This window comes from Lagenorhynchus albirostris, chromosome 7, assembly GCF_949774975.1.
Source record: "Lagenorhynchus albirostris chromosome 7, mLagAlb1.1, whole genome shotgun sequence".
In the NCBI taxonomy this organism is placed as follows: domain Eukaryota; kingdom Metazoa; phylum Chordata; class Mammalia; order Artiodactyla; family Delphinidae; genus Lagenorhynchus; species Lagenorhynchus albirostris.
This window is the reverse complement of record NC_083101.1, coordinates 53475786-53499548: the sequence shown is the minus strand read 5'-3', so window position 1 is coordinate 53499548 and position 23763 is coordinate 53475786. Positions and strand designations below refer to the sequence as shown.

Genomic DNA, 23763 nt, shown 5'->3' with positions numbered 1-23763 from the left:
GAAACTTAGACCTTTCAGAAATTGCCAGAATAATTGGTGAATGCTGTACTTTTGAAAGATATGTCGGCTAGTGATGCTGTTCCCTCACTTTAGTCACGCTAATTCACAACATTTTATTTTAACGTTTGATAAATTGTGGCTGATTAATACGTGTACTGGTGAGCCAGATCTTCAGGATTTCTCATTGTGATGTCTTTATTGTTCCATCAGGTGTCAGTATTGCAAAATAGAAAAGTCAGGAATTGTGTCAATGACTAGTTTCCTAAGCAATCTTTTCTTTTCTTGCAACTAGAAATTCTGAAAAATAAACATTTTAAATTTGTTTATATATGATATACTTTCTAAATTTTAAATGTTCATTTTATTCTTAGATTCCTATTATGTTATTGATGCCCTAAATACACACACACAGACACACACAAACATAAAAATAATATCTCATCTTGTGATATGTGCTTAAAACAGAAGTACACCTAATTGACAATAGTGGTTATCTCTCGAATTATGGGTAGTTTTTATTATGTATTTCTCTACTTCGTAGGTTTTCTATAATGAACCTGTATTATAATTTTATAATCAGAGTAAGTTTTTAAATTTTGTTTTGATTTTTTAAGTCCTACTGTGCTCCATTTTTGAGAATAAAACAGTATGTTTCACTAAAGAGTGTGTAATTTTCTGTAACAAATACAATCCAGTGGATAAAAGATCTAGGCCCAGGATCATTGAACTAACAATTATTTATTATTGTTACTAGATTTTGGTTCTGCAAAGACTTTCCCAAAAAAAGTTGTTAAGGAAGGTGGACCTAAAATCACAACTAAGAACTTTGAGAAAACTGCCACAAAACCTGGGAAAAAAGGCGTGAAGCAGTTCAAGAATAAGCAGCAAGGGGATAAAATACCAAAGAACAAATTCCAGCAGGCAGATAAATTCAACAGGAAGAGAAAATTCCAGCCAGACAGTAAAAATGATGGTAAGCACTGATTCCTTTAGCAGAGTTTTTGCAGAAGCGTTGCCTTGCCTGAGCTATTGCCTGAACCGCCGTGCACAGGGACTCTAGAAGTCTGGTAGAGACCTGTTCTTGTTCCTTGACAGGCAACACTTGGGGTGGGGGCGGGGGAAGGTAGATGGGATTAAATAAAAAACAGAAAGCATCTTCCCTGGTCAAAATTGTCCTCTGGTACCTAGAATTCCTTACTTCCTAGGCCCTTGCTGAATTCCCCTAGCTGTGGAATTAGGCTAAATTGTATTGGCTTTATGCATTGGAACCTCAGTAAAACATTCCTTTCTGTAGGCTAAAATTAATGAACTCATTCATTCAACAAACAAATACTTAATACTTAAATTTAATACTTAAATAACCAGTGTGTCCCAGCTAAACATCCACCTTGGCTAAGGATGCCCTGGTGAACAAGAAACATATAGACCCTGCCCTCACAGGGCTCAGGCCACTCTAATATCATCAACCCATCAGATGGCTCAGACCCGGTAAACAGTTCCAGAGAAGGTATAGTATACATGTGACAGATTTGACTTGAATTGGTTGAACAGGCTAGGTTGCTAACTGATTAGAAGTGTTGGCAGGGCTCCTCTTTGTTGAAACAAACTACTGATCTCTTCGTCATGATGTTTAAGCGGTTGTCTCTAACCCAGAGCTTTGCTGTCTGTTGTACAGCCTGCCCTTGCTGTGCATCATCTCTCCTGCACTGGTCTCAAACGAGCAGCTTCCAGGTTACGCGTGCTGTCATGCATATGCCTTCTCTGCAGCATCACGAGAACTTCTCTGGTGTCTTTCATACTCTTTTTCTCCAGTGTGGCATAGCCTGACACTGCTCCTTTGCTGCCAACTGAGACCACTGCCATGGGGCCTTTTTACTCCAGTTCTTTAGACCTGGTCCCTGTTCTCTCCTCTGCCTAGGGCTGCTCCAAGACAGGGGCGTAGGGAGAGAGGAAAGGAGGGAAATTTTCATTATTTCTCATTAGGCCTGGAGGACTCTTGCATGCTCTAGCTTCCATTTTTTCTCTTTTCCCCTTCTCTTCCAGCTTCTCTTTCCTACCTACTCTTTCCTAGCTTCTCTATTAGGTCCTAAATCTTCCCTTCCACACTGGAATTCTTGAGCCCTGCATTTTAAGTGCACACACATCCTCGTCTTATTATAGTGGAGCTCTGGTTCCTTTTGCTATAGGAGATAAGTTCCCGGCATCTCAAAATGGAACTTTGATTTTATTTTCTCAGTTTTATACCAGCAACTGAGGGGGATTGGATACTAGACATCCCCAGAATTGGTTGTATCTGCTGCAACCCAGCATGGCATATGTCAAGGGTGCCCAAATATTTGTAGAATTAAATGGACTCTGGATTGGTTATTATCCTCTGCTGCATAGTACATGATGCCCTAATATTAATGGTAAATATGCCTTCTGTTGCCTGTCATCCTCTATTACCAGGCTGGGAATAAGCAAGTGAGCAGAAAGGGGAGTAACTAAATACACTGTAGTATATTGAATGCCATTAAAAATTGTATTCTTGAGGAATATTTAGTTTCATGGAAGAATACTTACAGTATAATAATGTTTAAGTAAAGACAATAAGGAAATTCATATAAAATGTGTAGGGGAAAAGACAAGAAGGAAATAGTTAATCCCTAGGTTTTGAGATTATAGGAGAATTTTGGTTTTTGAGTGTATTTCTAATCAGAGAAGGGGAGATATCTAGAAATAACTTATTCTCCTAAGGGTTCTTTGCAGGGTACTCATTAAATAATACCCATTTTATTAAGTTTTTTTTTGTTTGGCCTCTTTGGGTTTTTTCATTCAATTAATAAGTTATTTAGATTGTGAAGACCAACAATAACCTATAGAAAGATACTCAACTTTTATAGCATGACCCTAATTGTAGAGAACTGAGGAATTTTGATTGTGCATTGTCATGAGTAAGAGACAGCAGAGAATAAAGCTTTAGAGCCATGTCTGGGTTTGAATCCTGACTCTGTCACTTAGGAGTTAACGTGACCTTGGACAAGGAACTTACCTGCTCGGTGCCTTTGTTTCCCTGACATGAAGGGGATAATAATAGTACCTACCTCGTAGGGTTGTTGTAAGAATTAAATCACTTAATACATAACAGCACTCAGAAGAGTGAATTTTTGAATATGGTTTTTCCTGTGTTAGTTTGGACTAATTTTTGTTTTCATTGAGAACTGATTATACCTAAAGTCCAATGACCTTAATGTTCTATAGTAAAATTTTATTTTACAATTGAGAAAGATGCTTAAACTTTTTAAATTGCTTTTATAATCTGTTTAGTTTCCTTTTGTTTTCTTAATAGGTATCCTGTTAAGATTAAATAAATAGCTGTTGAATAAATGAACGGTTGGTGTCAACCAAATTTAAAATGTGTAAACTGCTCAGAAAATGAAATAAAGTGTAAGTTGGTAGGGAATGATGTTTTCCTCCTTCTGGTTTCCTCAGTGAGTAATGATCTTGATTAGTGATTGCCATAGGTGCCTAATTTGTCCTTGTGTATGGCACTGAGAATGTTAAATGTAATTGAAAATAATTTCTGTAATGACTAGACACAGCAGTCAAGAAACCCAAATGGGATGAGTTCAAAAAAAAGAAAAAAGAACTGAAGCAGAGCAGGCAACTCAGTGATAAAACCAACTACGACATTGTTGTTCGGGCAAAGCAGATCTGGGAGATCTTAAGAAGGTAATGCTACTTAATGGCATCTTTATTAGGCCCTTTGAGATGATGGAGGAGTAACAGTGTACCTAGTAAATAGTGAAATGTCCTAAGATAAATGACATAGCGCTTGGGTTATTTAGGGAGTACTCGTAATACTCCAGTAGAGGCATCAGTGTTTGGATGTCTGCCTGTTGCAGAAATGTGTGGAATCATTCGGATGGTGTCAGATCTGCTTATGAAAATGAATGAGAGTTAAAATGGATTTGACGTCCTTCCTGAGAAATTTCTGAGAAAATGAAGGACAATTCTTTTCGGCTAGGTTTTAAAATACTTGAGTACTTGGTGTCTTGGACTTGTTTTATTATTTTCTTTACTTTTGAAGTTCTGGCTGTTAAGATTTAGATTGATGCGTAAAATTATACCTTGTGAGATGAGTTTCTGCCTTTGAGAAAATTACTTTTCTCTGGCTGCTGTGGAATAGTAATTTTAATGTCCAGTTTGCTCTCTCCAAAGAGAAAATCATACTGAACTGGGTGAACATACAATGGTATGGTTTTTATTTTTGTGTGTTTAAAATAATGTCTTTACTTAGGCTATGTTTCCTGCCTCTTTTATAGAAAAGATTGTGACAAAGAAAAAAGAGTGAAGTTGATGAATGATTTGCAGAAGTTGATTCAAGGGAAAATTAAAACTGTAAGTAGGGCATACTTAGTTGCAATTTTAACAGTTGAAATTGACTCTCAATAAAGGGTAGTTGACCATTGTGGCAGGTGAAATTGTTTCTGTTTTTAATGTATTTGGCCTCAAATTTCAAATACCTTTTATAATACTGATTAAAAAATTTAATAGTGAGAGACCTTACTGCCGGGAAATTATAAAAAGGCTATCAAGTATTTGGCTGTTCATTTTAAAATAATTTACTTAAAATATCAGTGTTTTATTTTAATTTACTTAAAAAATCAGTGTTCTCTTAAAGTTATCTCGAGAAATTTATTAGTTCAACAGTGTTCGTTAGAATGTCTTGCTGTGAACTCTATACTTTTATATGTTTTAAATTGCTGGCTATTTTGTATGTGTGATGCAAACACATGATTACTTTCTTTCTGCGTTTACAAGCATCATGCAAAGATCTTTATAATAGATTTGGGACTTCTGAATTGATTTTTGTTGTTGCTGTTTAATCCTGTTTTATAGTAAACTTCTGTTGATTCTTGTGTATTTGGATAAATACTTAGTGATATTCACTTGTAAGCCAACAGACTCAGTATGTTTGGAGACCCTTGAGGGGCAGCCTTTGCCGAACCACGTACGTGGGTCTAACCAGATGCTGTATTGCAGTTTGAAGGACTGTCTTTTTTTTTTTTTTGAAGGACTGTCTTAAAATAGTGAGTTCCCAGCTGCTGCTTTCTTAAAGCCAGCAAGGTCTTTTTAGGTTGGAACTCCTCCTCGTCTCTAGCAGTAGTCTGTTACACTCAATTTATAAATACTTTACACTCAAGATCCTTTCCCAATTACCCTTAGGTTATTACTGCATGCCCATGGACTTGGGGGTTAGTCTGGTATTCAAATACCCACTCTGCTATTTAACATACGTGTGCCTTTAGACAATAACAGCCTATTGATTATTTACTGTGTGCTAGGAATTATGCTAACCAGTGCATACTTTGTATCCTTTAACTTAGTCATCATCCCTATTAAACATTTGATACATCTGGGCTCAGAGAAGTTGAGTTTCATCCCCAGGGTCCCAAGGATAGCAAGTTCCTTAACTTCTCATAAACTTACTTTAATCTATAAAGTGCTAATAACAGCAACCCACTTTTAAGGTTGCTTTGAGTTTAAATGAGAAAAATATACTTAAGCACATATATTGGTTACATAGTAGGTAATCAACATATGCACAAAACAGCCTTATTTCTTTTTAAAAATTATTTTTAAAGTTTTATCAAAAATGTCTCTGCAAATCTCCCTTAAGGAAATTCTTCGGAAATCCATGACTTTAATGAAGGTATACCTTCACCTTCTGACTTGTTAGAATTTAAAAATTTAAAGACAGACTCAGCAACAAGTAATAAGCATTATTAAAGTAGACTGTAGCATATAAAAAATAATAGTGCATGACTGATTATCTGCGGTTATTGCTTTAGAAAATTGATCAGCAAGTCCTTCAGTGAGGATCTAATCCTCACTGAAGGAGGCTTCAGTTGTGAGGGGGCTTGGGTTGGAGAATCAGATTTGAAATTCTAGGAATATAACTGGATGTATGTTCAGGGATTATAATGAAAATGTGAGAAATGGAGTGATTAGCTCATAATGTAATTGCCAGTGTGTATCTAGATTATTATAATACTTAGGTATAATTACTTATGTAGTAATACTTTGGTTGCCAAAGCCAAACATTCTTAGATCATTTATATTTTTAAAAAAATCATAGAATAATAGAATTTTTGCATTGAAAAATTCCTCTTTTAGGGAAAGTAACTATCAGAGAAATGAAAAATGAAGTGTGTATAATCATTAGACAGGTTTGGTTTGAATTATGATAGAATCTTGCAGAATACTTAAATGCATTCCTGTCTCGATGCCGTACGGTAGCCAGCAAAACCAAAGAATGCCATTCTGAACAATTAAACAAGAATTTCTACTCCCAAGTAAACTAGGTTTGATTAGCTATGAAGACCCTACTTTTTTTTCCTCACAAGGAATTGTAAAAGAGGCAGCAATACAACATAAATAATATGATAGAAACATATTTTCATAGAGAATTTGTCTAAAGGCCCCACCTGTTTTCCTGCAGATTGCGTTTGCACATGATTCAACTCGTGTGATCCAGTGTTACATTCAGTATGGCAACGAAGAGCAGAGGAAACAGGCTTTTGAAGAACTGCGAGGTATTTCTTATATATATTTCGTAATTGTTTGTAAGAAGTCACTTGTTTTCTCTTGAAATACCCAACACTGTCCTGGAAAAGAATTCTGTTGAGGGATAGCAGTGTGTCCTCTGCAGGACCTTTGCTGTTTATTTGTATTTTTTGCCTGGGACAAATAGGGAGTTATTCGTTTGTGTTCCCAAGATTGTGCAGTTAGTTCTTCCCTTGTTTCTGGAGGACTGGAATGAGGTTATCATTAATGTAATGTATTTTGTTTTTCAGGTGATTTGGTTGAATTAAGTAAAGCTAAGTATTCCAGAAATATTGTTAAGAAGTTTCTCATGTATGGGTGAGTTGTTCTATTTATAAAATATTTTTTTATTAGTTTTTTAAAGGTGTGGATACCTATTGTGTGCAAATAAATGTTGCTTAAAAGTTGCATAATAGGAGGCTTAAGCAGATGCTTGTGATGTTTGCAATGAGTATGGTCTTAAAAAATTAATGTTATTAAAATTAATGTACAATGATGGTATTGTCTTCATTGTTCTTATGAGTATATCCTGAAGCCCTGGAAGAAGAGAAATGGTTATAATGAACTTTAAATTAGTCACCAGTTATTTAGAAGATGGAGTGATGGGAGGGGCAGGTGAGTAGGCTCAGAAGCAGGGTTAGTGGGTTAGGAAATGTCGAGATGGGAGGATTTCCTAAACTAGGTGGAATTGATACTTGTCTTCCTGTCTCAAGTATAATAATGGGCCAAAATATGCTAACCAACAACAAAAAGTACAGCTGACAAATTTTCAAAAACTGTGTTCCTGACTAGAATTACTGGCCGCTTGATTATTTTAGGATAGAATAGAAATATTTGTGATTAAGCCCTGTTTTAAAAGAGAATCCTGGGGCTTCCCTGGTGGCACAGTGGTTGAGAGTTCGCCTGCCGATGCAGGGGACACGGGTTCGTGCCCCGGTCCGGGAGGGTCCCACATGCCGCGGAGCGGCTGGGCCCGTGAGCCATGGCCGCTGAGTTTGCGCGTCCGGAGCCTGTGCTCCGCAATGGGAGAGGCCACAACAGTGGGAGGCCCGCGTACCACAAAAAAAAAAAAAAAAAAGAGAATCCTGGAATATGTTTTATTCATATTATCCTGCATGTTTGACTTTTACCGTCTCCTTTTCTCCTTCTACCCCGCTTCTTTTAAGCTGAACAATTTACTAATGGGAACTGACATTTATTGAGCACTTACTATGTGCTGGTTACAGTTCTCAGTGCATCTTAACTCATTTATCCTCACATCAACCTTATTCTTTCTATTCTATGACTAGAGAAGCTGAGGCACAGAGTGGTGAAATACCTTGCCCGGGGTCTTTCAGCTGGTAAGACCCTAGGTCTTTTCAAACCTAGGCAGGCTGGCCCCCGAGTCACTTAGAAATGCAAGGTAGAGGGAATTCCCTGGCGGTCCAGTGGTTAGGACTCCGCAGTTTCATTGCTGAGGGCCCAGGTTCCATCCCTGGCTGGGGAACTAAGATCCTGCAAGCCGTGCAGCGCGGCCAAAAAAAGAAAAAAAACAGAAAAAGAAAAGAAAGAAATACAACGTAGAAATACAAGGCAATTTGATTTTCCTTCTCGTAGCGTTTCTCTGTGTTAGCCACCTCCACACACAATGATGAGCTGGTCTCAGAAGAAGTGTGTTATGTTTTGTTGCCTCCCATCTTTCTCCTTCTATCACTTCTCTTTTCCCATGGTCACGCTGGGTTTAGGAGTAAAGCACAGATTGCAGAGATAATGAGAAGCTTTAAAGGTCACGTGAGGAAGATGCTGCGGCATGCGGAAGCGTCCGCCATCGTGGAGTACGCCTACAATGATAAAGCCATCTTGGAGCAGAGGAACATGCTGACAGAAGAGCTCTATGGGAACACATTTCAGCTTTACAAGGTGACATTTCAAGACATTTTTCCTAGAGATTTTACTTTCTCTGTGTGCTGTTCCTTACCTTCCAATGCCCTGTTTTCAGAATGTATTTTTACTTTGGTTGTTCCTTTAAGAGACTACCTCATAGCCTTTATCCTCTTGGATTATTTTGTCTCTGGTGTAATAAGCAAGTGATCATACTTACATTTCATTCTCCCAGAACACAATCTTTAAATCCCCTATAAATTAAAACTACTTTTGTTACTCCTTCCCAAGTACTGTGTGTAATGCTTTGGTACTTCTGTTTCTACAGTCAGATAGACCAAGGAAGAAGATTCTTAATAGTCAGTGAAGCTCTGTAAACACCCCTTAACCAGCTCTGGTTGAAGGGCATCGAGCTCCCTGTTGCTGCCTTCTCCCATGTTTCCTCATGTTTGTGGATTACCCTTCCCCGGGTCATATGCAGAGAGGAAGCAGAGTAGAGAGACCCAACCTTGGATTTAGTACAAGGCTAATAATGGGACTAGGACAGTTAAAGGATCAGTTTCAGACTTTAGGATACAAATACACATATTTATCTCAAGGGAGATGGATTGATTCCTGAGTTTCTTCTGCTAGTCAGTTTCAGCCCCTGGGTTGAACTTAGTGCTTTGTTTCCTTTGTCACAGTCACTATAGGAATATCCAGCTAATTACAAAACCTGGTGGCAAGAATTTGTTAACTGACTACTTGATCTTATGATTAGGCACATGCTAGGTGCTTGGCAAGTATGAACTGGCTGGTTGGTTATTTAGCTTGGCTCTGGAAGTACGATGGTGGGTGTATAGAATGAGAATTAGATAATCAAAAATTACCCTGTGAGTGTATCTACAGCGGGGCTTCTGTTATGTAAATATGGCAAATCTAAAAATTTAAGTTTATGTAAAATGACAATAATTGATTTTCTTTGTTCCGAAGTTGAAGAAACTTGATTAAATTTAGAGGGGTTTGATTTTTCTTCTGTTGCAGTCAGCAGATCACCCAACTCTGGACAAAGTATTAGAGGTACAACCAGAAAAACTAGAGCTTATCATGGATGAAATGAAACAGATTCTAACTCCAATGGCCCAGAAGTAAGGAAGCTGGTTTTTTTTTTTCCTTAACAAATGGCATTTGAAGGAGGAAAGTTTTACATAGCCTTTGCAGAGAAAAGGTGGATAGTTTCCCAGTTATAGTCTGTTATTTAAATTGGATTGTGAGACCTAAAAGCCCATGCATTTGGCCTTCGTGGAATTTGTACCACAGTGGAGTGGTTAGGGCATTACGCCTGGGACCAGACTTCCTGGGTGTGAATCCTGGTGCCTCTCTCAGTTACTAACTGTGACCTTGGGCAACTTAACTTCTCTGTGCCTCAGTTTCCATATCTGTAAAATTACTATAATAGTAGTATATATTTCATAGAGTTTTATGAAGATTAAATGGGCTAATATTTCCAAAGCGCTCAGTACAGTGCTTTGCTGTTAAAAACAACATGTTTTTGCCGTCTCCGTGGATACTCCGTGTGAACTTGAAGTCTTTGGTGCCTGATCGTTAGCCTCCACTGTACACCTGAATTCACCAAGTGTCACACTAGGAGGCTTGGATCAACTAGGTATTGTTGCGATTGCTGATACTGTTTTGATCTATTTAGGATTTAACTGCTAAAATGATTTTTGTGAAACTGACGCATTATAAAGGAGGCTTGACAGAAAGAAAATAGCCATTAAAAAATAGTCTACATGTGGATTTCTAATAACATGTCCATTGTTGTGTAAAAGAATATAGATGTCCTTATTTAAGAAAGTCGAGTGTATTTTGAACGATAATTTCATATTTGCTGATTAGATACTAGAACCTTGTACTCTGGTCTTGGTTGTAGATGGCAACCAAGACCTATATATATTTTAATAGGTCTAAAAGTTTTTTTTTTTAGTCTTAGTATTGCTAAAGATATGATTTATTTTATGACAAATGAAATTTGCTAAAACCATTTCACTTGTTTTGATTATTTTAGGGCGACCGAGGTTACCTATCTCTGTATTATTGTGGTACCATTTCTGACTTTTTTTTCTTCTTTTTTTCTGTTTTCAGAGAAGCTGTGATTAAGCACTCACTGGTACATAAAGTATTCTTGGACTTTTTTACCTATGCACCCCCAAAGCTGAGATCAGTAAGTTCTTGGTTTTAGGTTTTAAACTGAAACATGTAGAACTGTGTAAAAAATGTGGAATACTGCTTTGATGTATATTGGCTTTTGAAAATTTTAAAGAATTGTTTCCTTATTTAGAAAAGATAATGTTCTAAACTCCCTTTGAAGAAGTCTACTAATTCCATTTAGATTTTTGCCAGAAAGACAGTAGAATTGACCATAATTTTATCAGTTTCATTGAATTTTTATATTTTAATTATAATCCAGAGAGCATCCGCTAGCTTAACCTAATCAGAAAATTAACTAACATGGAGGAATATTCAGCATTCAGGGAGTTCAAAATTCACCTGTATTGATACAAAAACAAAAAATTATATTGGTGTTAAAAGGTTACGGGAGGACACTAAGTGAACCGTGAAAAACTGGACCTTACATGAGAGTGAAGGTAAATTGTACTGCCCTTCAAGTCAGTGATGGGAATATAGATGAGAATTCACTTAGTCCCCTGAATTTTGCTTGCCTCATCATACTGTAAACTCATCATCCATTTGTTCTCATTCTAATAATAAGCGATAAGCAAGTAACGAGACTCACGTCTTTTTAACAAATATGCCAGATTAAACATTCATAGGAATTTTGACCCTCTCAAAATTGACATGCAGAATAGTTTTCCAAGAGTAGCCGCCTACCTAAGCACGTGGCTCAGTGACCGCAGCAGCTGCTGATTCTCTTAGGGGATTTCTCTCTTGTTCTGGCGCCGCACAGTACCTCACAGTTCTGGATTCACTGAGGCAGGACTTTATGTTCAGAACTGAGAAAATAATCATTTGAATATATTCCATAGTAGAAAGTCTTTATCTTTTTAATGTTGAATATGTTTTAGTAATAGCAAAAAATCATTGGGAACTTAGTGTGAATATAAAATAATCAGACAGGTCTTTGTGGCCCCGGGGGCATTTTCAATAGAGAGACTTTAAAAAAAAAAACTTCTGGAGGTAAAAGAAGCATAATTGGAATATATGTTTAACTCCCCAACTGGATAGCTTTGAAGAGATTCATAAGTTCAGGTATGTAAGCTGAAAGCTATGTTCTTGAGATTTATCCTGGAAAAAGATTGTGAGATAGTTAAGGGTGAAATTGCTGTTCCTTATTGATAAAAATAGGCCACTTTTCTCCTTCCTGGCAGGAGACTTTGTATTTATTTAATATAAATTTTAAAATTGGGAATGGACTAAACTGGCCCCGCAGCTGTTAGCTGGCAGAACTCACTTATGTCCTATATGCTAGACTTCCAAATATAATTATGAAATTATATACATTGAAAGTAAGGAATAAAGATTAAAAATAAGCTAAAATTACCTTGTAATAAACTAGTGATTGGGTTTTTACTTAAAGGTCATTGAGTAAAGGCCTAGTGAAGACCTAGTCTAAATGTTAATGTAGGGATAAATATTTCTTAGAGAAATGTTATTTAAGTGTCTTTACGGTGAATTATTAATATGATTTCCAGAGGTAATCCAGTGATAAATTAAAAAAGAAAAACTTTTTCAGACAAAATTAGTGTTTTGGTTTTCTGCTTGTTATATACATGACTCTTTTAGGGAAGAACATTTTATTTATTTTATCTGGCTTTTTTATTAAAAACTCCCTTCTTCCCACAGCCAACTCTTAGATTTTTTTTTTCTTGAGAAGTCCTTTAGAATATACTATACGTATACAGTTGACCCTACAACAACACGGGGGGTGGGGTGCCGACACTCCCGTCCCCCTCAGTGGACAATCCGCCTATAATCAGCCCTCCCCATCAGCAGTTTTGATTGCAGATTTACCCACCTTCAGATGGTGTAGTGCTATAGTACATATTTACTGAAAAAAATCCGCGTGTAAGTGGACCCGCCTGGTTCAAATCGCACTCGGGGTCAACCGTATACGTACTTTTTTGAACAGACATTGGTAAAACTCAGGGATTTTAATAGAAATTGCCTGCCAGCAGTACTTACTGCTCTTGATGGAAAAGAATGTTTCCAGGAAGCGGTTGTTAAATTGTTTGCTACCTATACTTTCTGCCTTTCATTCTCTGTGCATAACTGCTCCTTAGTAGACAGATTGTGAGAAAGTAAAAAGAAAGAGTAAACCAAAGCCCTGAACTGCATTTATTCCCCAGGAAGTGATTGAAGCCATCCGAGAAGCAGTGGTATACCTGGCGCACACACACGATGGTGCCAGGGTGGCCATGCACTGCCTGTGGCACGGCACGCCCAAGGTAAGCGTCAGTCAGGGCTTGACTTGCCTCTCCTTAGACTTTTTCGGTCTCCTTGGGGTTGGGGTTTTGCCCTCTTGAGCACAACAATATTATCTTTGCAAAGTTGTGCCTCAAGGCTTCACAGAAACTGGCTCCCCTTTGAGCCTTTTGTTTCTTCTCTACTGGAGTCTTCTTAAAGTTTGAAAACCTTGGGTTGTCTCATATGGGGAGGCGTGTGTCAAGCAAGTAAACACACTATTTATGTTAGGCTTAAGTTTATAAAAGTTTTGGTACCTGTCAGCCTCTTTGATTCCTCATTTAATGATCTTGTTGTGGGAGAGGGAGAGGAAAGAGAAGAAAATAAGCAGCTGTGCATTTGCTCCCATGGTTCTTAAGTACTTTGAGAGAAAAAGTAATGATCCATATTAATTATAGAAGCTTAACAGAAATTATCCTCATTTCCTTGATTGGTATAATTCTGCCTTTAAAAGACAGTTGTATTTTGTCCACTTTTTTCTTTCGTCCACTTTTTAATACAAATTTAATTTCTCCTCAACAAGTAATGTATTGAATGCCATCTGTATGCTAGACTTTTATGCATTTGAAGACAGTTCAGACATTGGAAGAGGGATCTCAGTTCTTACTATAAAAGGAGGTAGTTTCAGTAGGTTTGCCTTGCAGCTAATAATTTTATGGTTCCATATTTATGTCTCAATGCATTGTCACATAGAGGTCTAAGATTATAATAGCTCTGAGAGGACTTATAGTGTATTGCATTTTTTGGTTCTGGTTGAATAACTATTTTCACTAATGAAAAGTATGCCACTCCAATGAAAGTTTAATATTATATAAAATATTTAACTATGAAATACCTTAATCTATAACTAATCCGTAACTAAACCTGTAGCTATAAGTTCATTGAGACAATTTTTCTTTTTTAAGGACAGGAAAGTGATTGTGAAAACAATGAAGACTTATGTTGAAAAGGTGGCTAATGTAAGTATAAAAACTACATATTTCTTGGGGACTTCCCTGGCGGTCCAGTGGTTAAGACTTCGCCTTCCAATGCAGGGGGTGTGGGTTTGATCCCTGGTTGGGGAGCTAAGATCCCACATGCCTCGGGGCCAAAAAACCAAAACATAAAGCGGAAGCGATATTGTAACAAATTCAATAAGGACTTTAAAAAAAAAAGGTCCACATCAAAAAAAAAAATTCTTAAAAAAAAAAAAAACCTACGTATTTCTTTTAACTATTTTTAACAATAAAATGTATTTATATCTATTATAGGAAATTTGAAAAGTTCAGAAAATTACCAAGAAAATTATTTATTGTTTCATTTTGTTATAATCTATTTTTATGCATATGCATGTCTTTTTATATATTATTAAATTTACACAAAATGAATTTCTCCTTTTTTCATTTAACATTGTACTGTGGCAATTTTCCATTTTTATTAGATAAGTTTTGAAGACCTGATATTTAGTCTCTAGGTAAATTGCACTTCAGAAACTTGTTACCAATTTTCATTACCACCAAAACATAAAAGAAAGTGACACTTGTCTCTTTTCTTAGATTAAATTTGTAGTGTGGTCAAAGAAAATTTTAGTTAAGTTTTATAATTCTTTGGAATCTTTTGGAGATGGTATAACAGGTTTTCGAATGAAATTGGAGGATATAAAAAGTTTTTTCTAAAGGATTAGTTGCCTCAAAAAATAGTATTTCTGTGTATTTAAATACTAAATAGTTTTCCATAATAATTCTAAAATATATGTAGTAGTAAGCATTAGTTTTCAATTTTTGAACTATTTTATATATTATGTTTTATAGCTTCTGATTTACAGGTTAACTAAAATTAGTGATATCAACAACTTTTCCCTCTGAAAAATCCAATAAGAACTACTGGCATCTAGTGAATACTTGATATAGTAAATGCTAATTCAAATTCAGATAAACTGGTGCTCTGTGATTGTATACATATCTGTTGTCTTCTGTAGGATTCAAGACTAGGAAGAGAGTTAGTATAAAACCACATAGAAGGCAGCTAACTTGGCTGTAACAAAATGAAATAAGAGGCTCTCTAGTGAGGAGTTTTCAGAGTATGAGAGAATTTTATGATTCATAATTCATCATTAAGTAAATCTTTTTGTATAACATTTTAGTTTGAATATTTTAAATCAGAAATGAGTAAAAATAGAATGTTAATAGAAAGTTCTATTAGGTGGAAGGGAGGGATAAACTAGGATTTGGGATTAACATATACACACTACTATATAGAGTGGATAATCAACAAGGACCTACTGTATAGCGCAGGGAACTCTACTTAATATTCTGTAATAATCTAGATGGGAAGAGATTCTGAAGAAAAGATGGATATGTATATGTATGACTGAATCACTTTGCTATACACCTGAAACTAATACAACATTGTAAATCAACAATAGTCCAATATAAAATAAAAATATAAAAATAAAATGACATCAGAAAAAAAGTTCTGAAAGGTATTAATAGTAAAAGACACTCTTTTGTAATAAAATTAGATTGTTTTAATTTTACAATTTGGTTACATCAACAGTAAATTTTTTGGGGCAACCTCATCCCCACAAGGTATTGCGATGTTAGCAAATTAACAATTCAGTGTCTCTTTTATCTCAAGGAGTTGCTTCTAAAGGGGTGAGATAAACTAATATAACCCATGGATTTGGTCTATGGGTTATTTGGAAGTATTTAATTTCCAAATATTAGGGATTTCTTGATATACTCTGTATTATTTCAGTCTTTTGAAATTTATAATGACTTATTTTATGGACCAATGGATGGTCTACGTTAATGTCTTAAAAAGAATATGTGGGTGTAGTCCTCTATAAACGTCAGTTAGATCAAAATGGTTTGTAGTGTTTTCATATCATGGATGTTTTTACTGATTTTACTTATCATAGTCTAGTTCTATCAGTTGCTGGGGAAGTGTGTTCAAACTTCCAAGTATAATTGTAGAACTGTCTATTTCTCATTTAAATTCTGTTCCACTTTTTGTATTCACCCAGAGAGATTTTACGCTTGGATGTGCTTCCGTGTGTGGGACTTAAAAAACCAGAAACCTGTGGTTGTGTACTATATGCACAACATTCTCTACTTTGTTTCCTTCGTTTAATTCATCTCAGGGGTCATTTTATGTCAATATATATTCATCTATCTACCTCTCTCTTGTTAATGACTTTATGATATTTTATTATATGACTTCCATAGTTCATTTAACAAGTCCCTACTATCAGACATGTTAGTTTCTAGTTTTTTATTTCAAATAATTCTCCAGGGCATATCCTTTGTTCGTATGTGGGAGCATGTCTGTAAGATACCTCCCTAGAACTACAGTTGCTGGATCAGAAAGTACATGCGTTTAAAATTTTTAGTGTTGTTGTCAGTTGCCCTTAAAGAGGTTGAACCACTTTACAGTCTCATCAGCAACATAAAAGTGTGCCTGCTCTTCCCCAAACCTTTGCCAAATTAGTATATTATCAAGGGCTTTCACTTTTGTGTATAGGACAGGTGGGATATAGTATTTCATTGTTTTAATTATAGTCCTTAATTAATGAGCATTATTTCATATGCTTAAAGCCATTTGTACTTCTCTTTGTGAACTGATTCTTCATGTTCTTAGCCAATTCTTAGTTGATTGTTGGTCTTATATATAGTAGAAATGTTAGACCTTTGTTGTTTTTCTCCAGTTTGTTTCTAGTTGAGATGTTATTCCTGCCATATTCATCGGATCTGGCTCTGAATGAGTGTTGGCTGGTAGCAAAAGTCAAATCCCTCTTAAAGTAAAAAAAGATTTATATCATCATCTGGGATACTTAAAAGGAATATGCCACAAGCTTTGAAAACTTTTTTTTTTTTTAACATAAAGTAGAAGTTCTTTAAATCTTGGAACAATATCAGCATCATGGAAAAAATTCTGTTATTTCAATAGTAATGATTCTGAAAGTCCTAATGTATATTTGTATGATCTCGTGCTGCTCTCCTTTTTCAAAGCAATTGTTTTTATCTTATTCTTATATTCAGTATATAAGTATATTCTTCTAGTTCTTTTTTTTTAGTGTTTCTATTTTAATTATATAGGATTATTTTAAAGAAATTGTACAATATACCAAAGAAAATGAAAAATTATTTGTAATCCTTCAACACAGTGGTGACAGTGTTTTTCCTTCCAGGATTTTCTGTGTATGTGTATTATGTATATTTTGTATATATAATTATATCTAAGTTTATATATTTTCTTTTTTATGATTGCAGTACTCTAGTTTTTTTTTTCCCACTTGTCACTGTAATTTTCTTTGAGTTTAATTTTCAAGTAGCTATTCATTAACAGGATACCTATTTTTGAGAGGTGTTATATTCTGATTAGTTTAAAAAAATGAGTCTCAGCTATTTAATATTGAAGGATGTGCTTACCTGTTTCTGTCTTTTTCTTACTCACCCTAGAATATAATTAACTAGGTCCTGATACAAGAGCACATTTTTTGGAATGACTTTTATCCATCTCATTTATATTATGCTGGATACGTCGTCAGGGTGATAACCTTTTTTTTTTTTTTTTTTGCGGTACGCGGCCCTCTCACTGTTGTGGCCTCTCCTGTTGCAGAGCACAGGCTCCGGACGCGCAGGCTCAGCGGCCATGGCTCACGGGCCCAGCCGCTCCGCGACATGTGGGATCTTCCCGAACCAGGGCATGAACCCCGCGTTCCCTGCATCGGCAGGCGGACTCTCAACCACTGGGCCACCAGGGAAGCCCCAGGGTGATAACCTTTTAACGTAACTCCTTAGGTGGAAGAAAAGGGAGAATCTGTGTATTTTTTTAACCTTTACTGGCTTTCAATTCCTACAGGGCCAATACTCCCACTTGGTTTTATTGGCGGCCTTTGACTGTATTGATGATACTAAGCTTGTGAAGCAGATAATCATATCAGTAAGTAATTCACATAGTCTTGAATTTAATTTAAATTGATACATCATTTGTGAGTGTGTAAGTTTGATTTCACACGTAGATGCGTAAAGACTTTGAAATGTGTAAATACTTTCTGCCAGTATTTATTTTTTAGTTGCCTTAAGCCTATTTTGGGGGGTTGCTTTATTCCCATACAAACCATAATCCTGTTACTTGATTATTACTAATTAATGTTGCTTTAAATATGTAAAAGACTGCTTAAATTAGGGTAATGTGACTTTTTAGACCACGTAACATACTAAAAGAAAAATTAGCGATGCAGTGTTTAGATTTGATCGGAAATTTATTTTCATAGTAATTCTTCAGTTATTCAAGAACTCATGTCCACCCAGGCAGAAGCTATCCATGACCTTTTTTCTCTCCCTTTGGAGAAACTACCTCTGCATAGCTTATCAATACATCTGTCCTGACTTGAACTGGAGAAGAAAAACTGATGAAGTTCACTCAATTGTGATGGCTTCTTAGAGATTTCATGAAAGCTGGTGTAGAGTTAGATTAAAAATTTTAACTAAAATTAGAATACTAGATTCCTTTTTTCATTTCACTTTTTTAGCCTGGTATAATGACCATAAAGTGGTAATAATTGAATGCGGTTTACTTAACCCTAAATTTGCCTTCAGAACAACTGAGCTGTTCTCTTATAAAAACTACACCCAAGTAAAAACTGTATTATGAAATAATTTTCTTCTTTCTGCAATGACTGCCCCTTTTCTGACTTGAGATTCTGTGATCCTCTTTTATTTTTCCTTCCTTTATTTCTAGCATGCAAGTTGTGTTAGGTGTATGATAGAGGTTTCAGGGGAAGGCATAAGAAATTGCAACATTGGTAGCAGGGACCGAACCTGGAAATGTTTTAAAAAGCACATAATCTGTATAGACACAGATTATTCATTTGAAAGTTGGTACACATGGATGGGGCCCTTGCAGAAATCTTAGTGACAAAAGCGACTTCCACACCATCTGCAGGGAGAAGCATATGGATGTTCAGAAAGAGAATTTACCTGTTGGCCTGTGGTGGTGCTGTGGCCTCTTTGTAGCCTATCTGGACCAGTTAGAGCTGGCTGATTAGGAAAAATGTCCCAACTAGTGGAGGGGTAGGAGATTTGCTTTTTCAGATGCCAGCTTTAGGTCCCAGTGTGTGAATTTCTCATGCCCTTGCTGTCATTTTCCAGCTTTCCCCTTGACTGTTTTAAGATTGTGATGACTTTCTTTGGGATAGGATTGTGGGAAGAAACAAGTTGGCAGGACTTTGATGTTACAAACTGAGTATTTTGACATGTTCCTTGTGACTTTATTACCCTTTTGACTCCAATCAATAATGATTGTTTTTCATTCCAGTGACAGAAATGTGAGGCCATAGATTAGCTAATGAATAAAGTTGTTTCATGAAAATGGAAACAGGCTGGGCTATTGAAAGCTTGCTTTTGTTTAATATTTTCATGACAACTAAAATTTGCATAACTGTTCCAAATGGATTTTAAGAGAAACCAAACTTCTTCAGGATTTGCCACAATTGTCTGCTAGATTAATTTTTTCCAAAGATTTATCCCACTTAAAGTCACTGTTGAAACAGTTTTAATTCTTTGTGCTTATCAGTTTGATAAGCACAACTGTTTAACCCACATTCCTAGTGACTTTCTCATACTTAGGGCAGCTTTCCCTGAGAATGGCCTCATTTGCTGATGTCTTGCCTCCAGCTGACAAATGCTCAACGGGTTTTGTGTATCATTAAACTACGTAGCCAGTGATAAAATTATGGAATGCTAATTGCTCTTGCATTTTCCCCACCATCCACTACAAAACCTGTTGCAGTATGCAGTGCTTGTTAAAAATACCCAAGAAAGCTTAGTGTTGCAAAACATTCTGTTCAGGGTAACCAGACTCCTGCAAATGTCAGGTTGAAATCACAGCCTGGTCAGGTGAGCCCTCACCTTTCAAAATGGATACACACTGTTTCCCACTTACTTTACTTTCTAAAATAAATATACTTATAAAATCCGACCCTGGAATTGTTGGTATGATGCAACTGCTTTGACAGCAGTGATCCTCTAAAAAGGAAGTAAGTACACTGGCCAATTGCTCTTTGAGAGTGAATATTGATACATACTTTAAAGTGTAGTATCTTTAAGATGCTATACAGAAGATATAAAGGATAATAACAGTGTACACCCAGCCTCGCACCTGATTGGGCATGAAGAAGTAAAACTTGCCAAATACAGTTGAAGTTCAGGCCCTTTGTGTACTTTTTTTTTTTTTTTGGCATATCCTTGTACCCGCCCCCCTCTGCTGTGATGGATTGGTGCTTATTATTTGCATGCATTCCCTTATCCTTTGGCTATATGTAGATGTTTATGGTATTACTTTGCATGTTTACAAATTCTGTATAAGTGATGTGTGTTTTCTCCTGCAACTTGCTTTTTCCTTTTGGCATTATGTTTGTGAGTCATCATCAGGGAGGGGTCAGGAAGCTTTTTTTTTTTTTTTTTTTTTCCCCCAGTACGTGGGCCTCTCACTGTTGTGGCCTCTCCCATTGCAGAGCACAGGCTCAGTGAGCCCGCTCCGCGGCATGTGGGATCTTCCCTGACCGGGGCACGAACCCATGTCCCCTGCATCGGCAGGCAGACTCTCAACCACTGCGCCACCAGGGAAGCCCAGGAAGCTTTTTTAATAAAGGGTCAGATAGTAATTATTTTAGGGTTTGTGAGTCGTGTATGGTCTCTGTCGCATATTCTTGTTTGCTTTGTTTTTTGTTTAGCAACACTTTAAAATGTAAAAAAATATATATATGTATATATTCTTAGCTCACAGGATGTACAAAAACAGGCTGCTGGTTAGATTTGACCTACAGGCCATGGTTTACCCACCACTGTTCTAAACCATTCATTTTTCAATGCCAAATAGTTTTTTACTCTATGAGTATACCACAGTTGATTTTTCCATTTTTTCTGTTGATGGACATTTAGGTTGTTTATAGTATTTGTAACTTTAAACATTCACATTATTTTTTGCTATTCCAAATAATTCTGTAAGCATTCTTGTATGTCTCCTCGTTTCTCAAAGGCATTTACTTAGCAGAACTGTGGGTTGCCAGATATGCTGCCCATATGTTATATAGAGTCATGTGTCTGTGTTTCCCACGCAGCCACTACAAAACCTGTTGCATTATGCAGTGCTTTTAAAAATAGCCAAGAAAACTTAGTGTTGCTAAGCATTCTATTCAGAGTAACTGGATTTCCTGAAATGTCAGGTTGAAATCATAGCCTAACAAACACTCCTTTTCTCTTTAAGACCAGGCTCCGATTCAATCTCCAGATAATGTTCTCTGATCTCTCAGCCAGACCTGCTCTCCCCGTTCTCTCAACTCTTATAATTTTTGTCTTTGCCGTCTATTCATTTAGCAGTTAATTGTGATCCGACCCAGGGCTTACAAACTCAGAAACATTCATTGACCAGGCAGGTAAATGAGTGAGGCAGGCCAGGTTGGGAGGGGCGGTGGGGGGGAACTAGAATGCACCTGCCCTGTCCAAGGCGGTAGCCCCCCTTGGCTCCAGCCTCTGGGAGTGTGAGCCCCATGGTGATAGATCTTCCAATTTATTTTTCTTTTTTAATTGTGATAAAATTTACCATCTTAGCCATTTTTAAGTATATAGTTAAGTGGTATTAAGTGTAGTCACACTGTTGTACAACCAATCTCCAGAACTTTTTCATCTTGCAAAACCAAAACTCTGTACGTTTAATAACCTCATCCCAATTTTTTGAGTGCAGCCAAAAAGTTGGACTTTTGTATAAAATCACCACATTTTTTAAAACAAAACACTCAAGAGGCTGCAGTCACTGCCAGTGATCTAACCTTCTTCTTACACTTCTGTTTTTATCCATTATTTAAATCTCTTATTTTTAACTTTTAAAGAGTTCCTCTTGCCTCTTCTGCTAGATTTTAGCTCTTTAAGGTTAAGGTCAGCCTGTGTTTCTTTTTGTTCACACACAACCTTCCATAGAGGAACACGCACCATGGATGGGCATGGTGCTCAGTAATGTGTGTTGCATTTTGCATTTCTTTCTTCCACTGAAAATGCATATGTGCTCTAACCTTACTTCCAGTGTTCACCTTTCATTTTGACCTTTACCTTTCCCTTTTAAAAGAGGGTTGGCAAAACTAGAATGCCAAAGAATCTGACAAGCGTCCAACACAAGGTCAGAATGGCCACACATTTTCACAAGGGAGATCTTTTGTTCTTCTTGCACTTTTCTTCCGTTTACATACCTGCTTTAGAGTAAAGCATAAGGGGAAGATATTACAACAGTGGTCCTTCTTGTGATTTTCTCTAAGTAAGAGGGAAAGTGAATTGAAAACCTTTACGTTTGAACCTTCATTGTTGGGGCTCTTTGCTCTTTTGAGGATGCCAAACTCATGACTCCCATCAGCTTTATTTAACCTCCATAGTTAAAGATGCTGTATATTGATGGGTGTTTTCCATATGAAAATAATTACTTTATAGCAGTTTCCAGTTTAGAGTGTGAATTTTCTGATTTGCTCCTGGTAGTGGCCCACAGGTGGGGCAGGTGTATCATTTCCTTTTGCAGATAAGGGAATTGATGTATAGAGAGGTTAAAGGATTTTCCAAAGGCTACACAGCTTGAACCCAAGGACCAAATTCAGCACAAATCAACTGCTCTGTAGCTGCCTCTTCCCTATCTCTACGTGTTTTGACACTCAGTGTTCTCCAGGTGATCATCTAGAAATTTCTCTCCTCTGTGTGTGACCCAGGTTAAAGAGAAATGAATTAGTACTCCATAAAATAGCATCACTCATACTGTTTTATTTTTTCCAAGATGAATGTTTTTGATGGTAGGAAACCAGGAATAAGGGGGAGTTGGGGGAGAATCAACTGATACCACATTTTTAAGTAAACATTTTTTAGTTTCATATGATTGTTAGTTTATAAACATTGCACTCTTTTAAGAATCTTAGACCAACATAAGTGTAGATTCTAAATTCCTTAATTACAGACTGAAAGGTAGTAAAAGTTCAGTGAATTTGGGTATTAGTCCTTGAGTAGTATTTTTGCATAGATTTTATATGCATCTTGTGTTAAGGTGAAACCATTTCTGCCCAAGCCAGATACGATGCACTAGTCCTTAAGTGTAGAACCCACAGAGAAGATCAAGTACATTGAAGACTACATTGCTGGCTTCATGCCACCCCTTTTCCTGCTAGGCCAAGAAAAGAAAAGTTAATTAAAAATAAATAGCAGCCATTTATGTTCTTCACTGCCTACTCTCTCCTCCCTTTTTTTTTTTTTTTTTAAAGCAAGTGTTTTTTTTTGTTTTTTTGCGGTACGCGGGCCTCTCACCGTTGTGGCCTCTCCCGTCGCGGAGCACAGGCTCTGGACGTGGAGGCTCAGCGGCCATGGCTCATGGGCCCAAACGCTCTGCGGCATGTGGGATCTTCCCGGACCGGGGCACGAACCCGTGTCCCCTGCATCAGCAGGTGGACTCTCAACCACTGAGCCAGCAGGGAAGCCCAAAGCAGGTGTTTTAAAGGTATAACACCCCAGAGGGTTTTTTAAGGACAGCAAAGTTGTGGAGGTTTTTTAACGATTGTACAAATTGGCCTAAGCTATGTATCATTCTCAGTCTTCTCTTTAAACTGATTAAAGCATTTATCTTCTTTTATGAGTTGGTTAAACCTTAAATAAAGCCACACTAAAAGTAGCCCATATTTGTGGCACTAAATGCCTCTTCTTCAAAAATGCATATTTTGAGTCTACTTTGGGACACGTTCACCTTGAAATTGCAAAAGAGCTCCCATCCCCATGAAGTGATGTACATTTTTTTTCTGTCTTCCCCTTTAGTACTGAAATTTTAAGTCATTTTTTCTGAGTGGTTAAA

The 23763-nt window shown here is 36.7% G+C and overlaps 1 protein-coding gene across 8 annotated transcripts in view; it reads left to right on the top strand.

Moving 5' to 3' along the window:
• The window catches only part of PUM3 (pumilio RNA binding family member 3), a 49846-nt gene that overhangs the window by 14031 nt on the left and 12052 nt on the right, over positions 1-23763 (top strand). For all 8 annotated transcript variants that reach the window (XR_009541592.1, XR_009541589.1, XR_009541591.1 and 5 more), the window contains exons 3-13: positions 755-973; positions 3576-3711; positions 4305-4380; positions 6485-6578; positions 6840-6906; positions 8313-8487; positions 9472-9575; positions 10573-10651; positions 12795-12893; positions 13815-13868; positions 17752-17832. Coding sequence is in view for 4 of the 8 variants with exons in the window: in XM_060155027.1 (XP_060011010.1) it covers positions 755-973; positions 3576-3711; positions 4305-4380; positions 6485-6578; positions 6840-6906; positions 8313-8487; positions 9472-9575; positions 10573-10651; positions 12795-12893; positions 13815-13868; positions 17752-17832 (1184 nt within the window). In the remaining 4 variants the exon portion in view is untranslated. The remainder of the gene's footprint in view (positions 1-754; positions 974-3575; positions 3712-4304; positions 4381-6484; positions 6579-6839; positions 6907-8312; positions 8488-9471; positions 9576-10572; positions 10652-12794; positions 12894-13814; positions 13869-17751; positions 17833-23763) is intronic.